Source organism: Chiloscyllium plagiosum, chromosome 22 (genome assembly GCF_004010195.1).
Source record: "Chiloscyllium plagiosum isolate BGI_BamShark_2017 chromosome 22, ASM401019v2, whole genome shotgun sequence".
NCBI lineage: Eukaryota > Metazoa > Chordata > Chondrichthyes > Orectolobiformes > Hemiscylliidae > Chiloscyllium > Chiloscyllium plagiosum.
Window position 1 is genome coordinate 52832363 of NC_057731.1, and position 3376 is coordinate 52835738.

A 3376-nucleotide genomic window follows, 5' to 3' on the forward strand; every position below is an offset into this window, starting at 1 on the left:
TGTTCTTCACATACACAACATTGCTCATGTACACAACATTCCTCATGTACACAACATTCCCCATGTACATAACATTCCACATCTACACAATGTTCCTCATGCTCATAAAATTCCTCACATACACAACATTCCTCATGTACACAACATTGCTCATGCACACAATGTTCCTCAGTACACAGCATTGCTCATGTATACAACGTTCCCCATGTACGCAATGTTCCTCATGTGTGCAATGTTCCCCATGTACACTATGTTCCTCATGTACACAACATTCCTCATGTACACAACATTCCTCATGTACACAATGCGCTTCATGTACACAATGCGCCTCATGTACACAACATTCCCTGTGTACACAACATTTCTCAGTACACAACATTGCTCATGTACACAACATTCCCTGTGTACACAAACTTCGTCAGTACACAATGCGCTTCATGTACACAACATTCCGTGTACACAAAATTTGTCAGTACACAATGCGCCTCATGTACACAACATTCCCTGTGTACACAACATTTGAAAGTACACAACATTGCTCATGTACACAACATTCCCTGTGTACACAAAATTTGTCAGTACACAATGCGCCTTATGTACACAACATTCCCTGTGTACACAACATTTCTCAGTACACAACATTCCTCATGTACACAACATTCCCTGTGTACACAAAATTCGTCAGTACACAACATTGCTCATGTACACAACATTCCTCATGTACACATTTCTCATGTACACATTCTTCACACACACAATATTGCTCATGTACACAACGTTCCTCATGTGCCCATGTACACAACATTCCTCATGTACACAATGTTCCTCATGTACGCAACGTTCCTCATATACACAACATTCCTTATGCACAGAACATTCCTCATGTACACAACATTCCTCATGCACACAATATTGCTCAAGTACACAACATTCCTCATGTGCCCATGTACACAACATTCCTCATGTACACAATGTTCCTCATGTACGCAACGTTCCCCATATACACAACATTCCTTATGCACAGAACATTCCTCATGTACACAACATTCCTCATGCACAGAACATTCCTCATGTACACAACATTCCTCATGCACACAATATTGCTCATGTACACAACATTCCTCATGTGCCCATGTACACAACATTCCTCATGTACACAATGTTCCTCTTGTACGCAACGTTCCTCATGTACACAACATTCCTCATGTACACAACATTCCTCGTGTAAACAATGTTCCTCATGTACATAACATTCCTCGTACACAATGTTCCTCAGGTACACAACATTACCCATGTACATAATGTTCCTCATGTATACATCATTCCTCATGTACACAATATTCCTCGTGTATACAACATTTCTCATGTGCACAACATTTCCCATGTACACAACGTTCTCAGTGTACACAACATTCCCATGTACACAACCTTCCCCATGTACACAATGCTCCTCATGTACACAACATAGATACTGTTGTTGGCTACACAGTGATGGTCACTGCCCTCTCCAGTCATGTGCAGGGTGTCCAGCATTTTGAGATGTCTTTCTTCTTAATCTGGAGAGAAGGTCATAGTCAGGCCCAGTCCCTGCCTCCCCAAGGTCTTCAGAAGGTACCTCTACCTATAGAACGTGGACAGTAATGGGTAAAGAGGTGGCTCCATATCACCTCCTCAAGGGGCAATTAGGGACAGGCAATAAACGACCCAGCCAGTGACACCCATGTCCCACAAGTGAATAAAGAAACTGCCTTGAATGGGACTAATCATATCCAGGTCAGACCCGGGATGCTAAAGGACATTAGTGAACTGGACAGGCTCTTCACTACCATAACCAGATTTCCAGGTGCTTTCTGTCTCGTCTTTCAGTTTTAGAATCTCCCACAGTGCGTGTTCGGTTACTCAGTGCCATAACTAGGAGGATAACATGGCCAAGCTTTCAGTATGAATGTTGAACAAATGCAAGACTTTTTAAACCAGTGCACTGTCCTGTTGATATCGCGCAGATGCTATTCTGTTAAGTTTTAGCAGCTACTTCCTATGTCACAGTACATGGCGACATATCGAGAACTCCCCATGGTATTCAGCAAGGTGACAATAAAAATCTCCAATCTAAGGTCCAGTATAAAAAGTTGGTAAAATACAGGGGGGTAAAATGAGGAAACTAGCAAAAGAACAATCAACTGTGCTCATCAATGAAAAAAAAATCACTCAACTCAATGATTTTAAGACCATAACATGTTGGAACAGAATGGACCATTCAGCCCATTGGGTCTGCTCTGCCATTCAATGGGATCGTGGCTGATCCGATACTCCCCATCTCCACCTTCCTGCCTTTTCCCAGTAATCCTCAATTCCCCTTCCTCATTGATACGTAATGATCCAGCCTCAACAGCCCTCTGTGCCAAATATGAAATGCAAGTTAACAATTCCCAGCTGGAAATAATAAGTAAACAATGCAGTTAACAAACCAACACAAAAACCTCCCTCGACAGGTCTATTAGAATGTTGGGAAGAAATAATATAATATACGTGGGTTTCCTCCCACAGTCCAAAGATGTGCAGGTTAGATGAATTGGCCACGCTAAATTGCCCCATAGTGTCCAGGGATGTGTAGGTTATGTACATTTGTCAGAGGTAAATGTAGAGTAATAGGGGAGGGGAATGAATGTGCGTGGGTAACTCTTCAGAGGGTGGGTGTGCACTTGTTGTGCCAAAGGGCCTGCTTCCACACCACAGGGATTCTATCACTGGCTGGGTCAGCATTTCTTACCCAACCCTAATTACCCAGAGGGCAGTTAAGTGTCAACCACATTGCTGTGGGTTTGGAGTCACATGTAGACCAGTCCAGGTGAGGATGGCCGTTTCCTTCCCGAAAACCAGATGGGTTTTTCAAACAATTGATCCATGGTCATAATCATCAGACTCTTAATTCCAGAATTTTATTGAATTCAAATTCCACCATCTGCCGTGGCTGGATTAGAACCAGGGTCCCAGAACATCACCTGGGTCTCTGGATTAACAGTCCAGCGATAATACCACGAAGATACCACCTCCCCCATGGAGAGAGAAAGCAGAGTGAATAATACGGGTCTAGTGAGGTTGCTTCAGATGGGGCAGACTCGATGGGCTGAATGGCCTACTCCCACACCTTTTGGTCTTATAATAATTGATCAGGTTGCTATGTAACCATCATTAGAAGTGTCGGTGAATGGGATTAAACAGCTGATTAACAGGGAATCAGTGTTCGATGGACTGAACATTTCTAATTGATGTGGGAAGGTGGGAAGATGCATGTGTCAGGTCAGTTGGTGTTGGGGGTGTTGGGGGTGCGGGGGGGTGTTGGGGTGGAGGGGGTGTGGGGGTGTGGGGGGTGTGG

The 3376-nt window shown here is 43.6% G+C and overlaps 1 protein-coding gene across 1 annotated transcript in view; it reads left to right on the forward strand.

Annotated features, from left to right (window-relative positions):
* The first annotated feature begins 214 nt into the window (after window positions 1-214).
* sema4gb (sema domain, immunoglobulin domain (Ig), transmembrane domain (TM) and short cytoplasmic domain, (semaphorin) 4Gb) overlaps window positions 215-3376 on the forward strand; it is a 27438-nt gene continuing 24276 nt past the window's right edge. The window contains exon 1 of the mRNA XM_043713176.1: window positions 215-333. Coding sequence (XP_043569111.1) covers window positions 215-333 — 119 coding nt within the window. The remainder of the gene's footprint in view (window positions 334-3376) is intronic.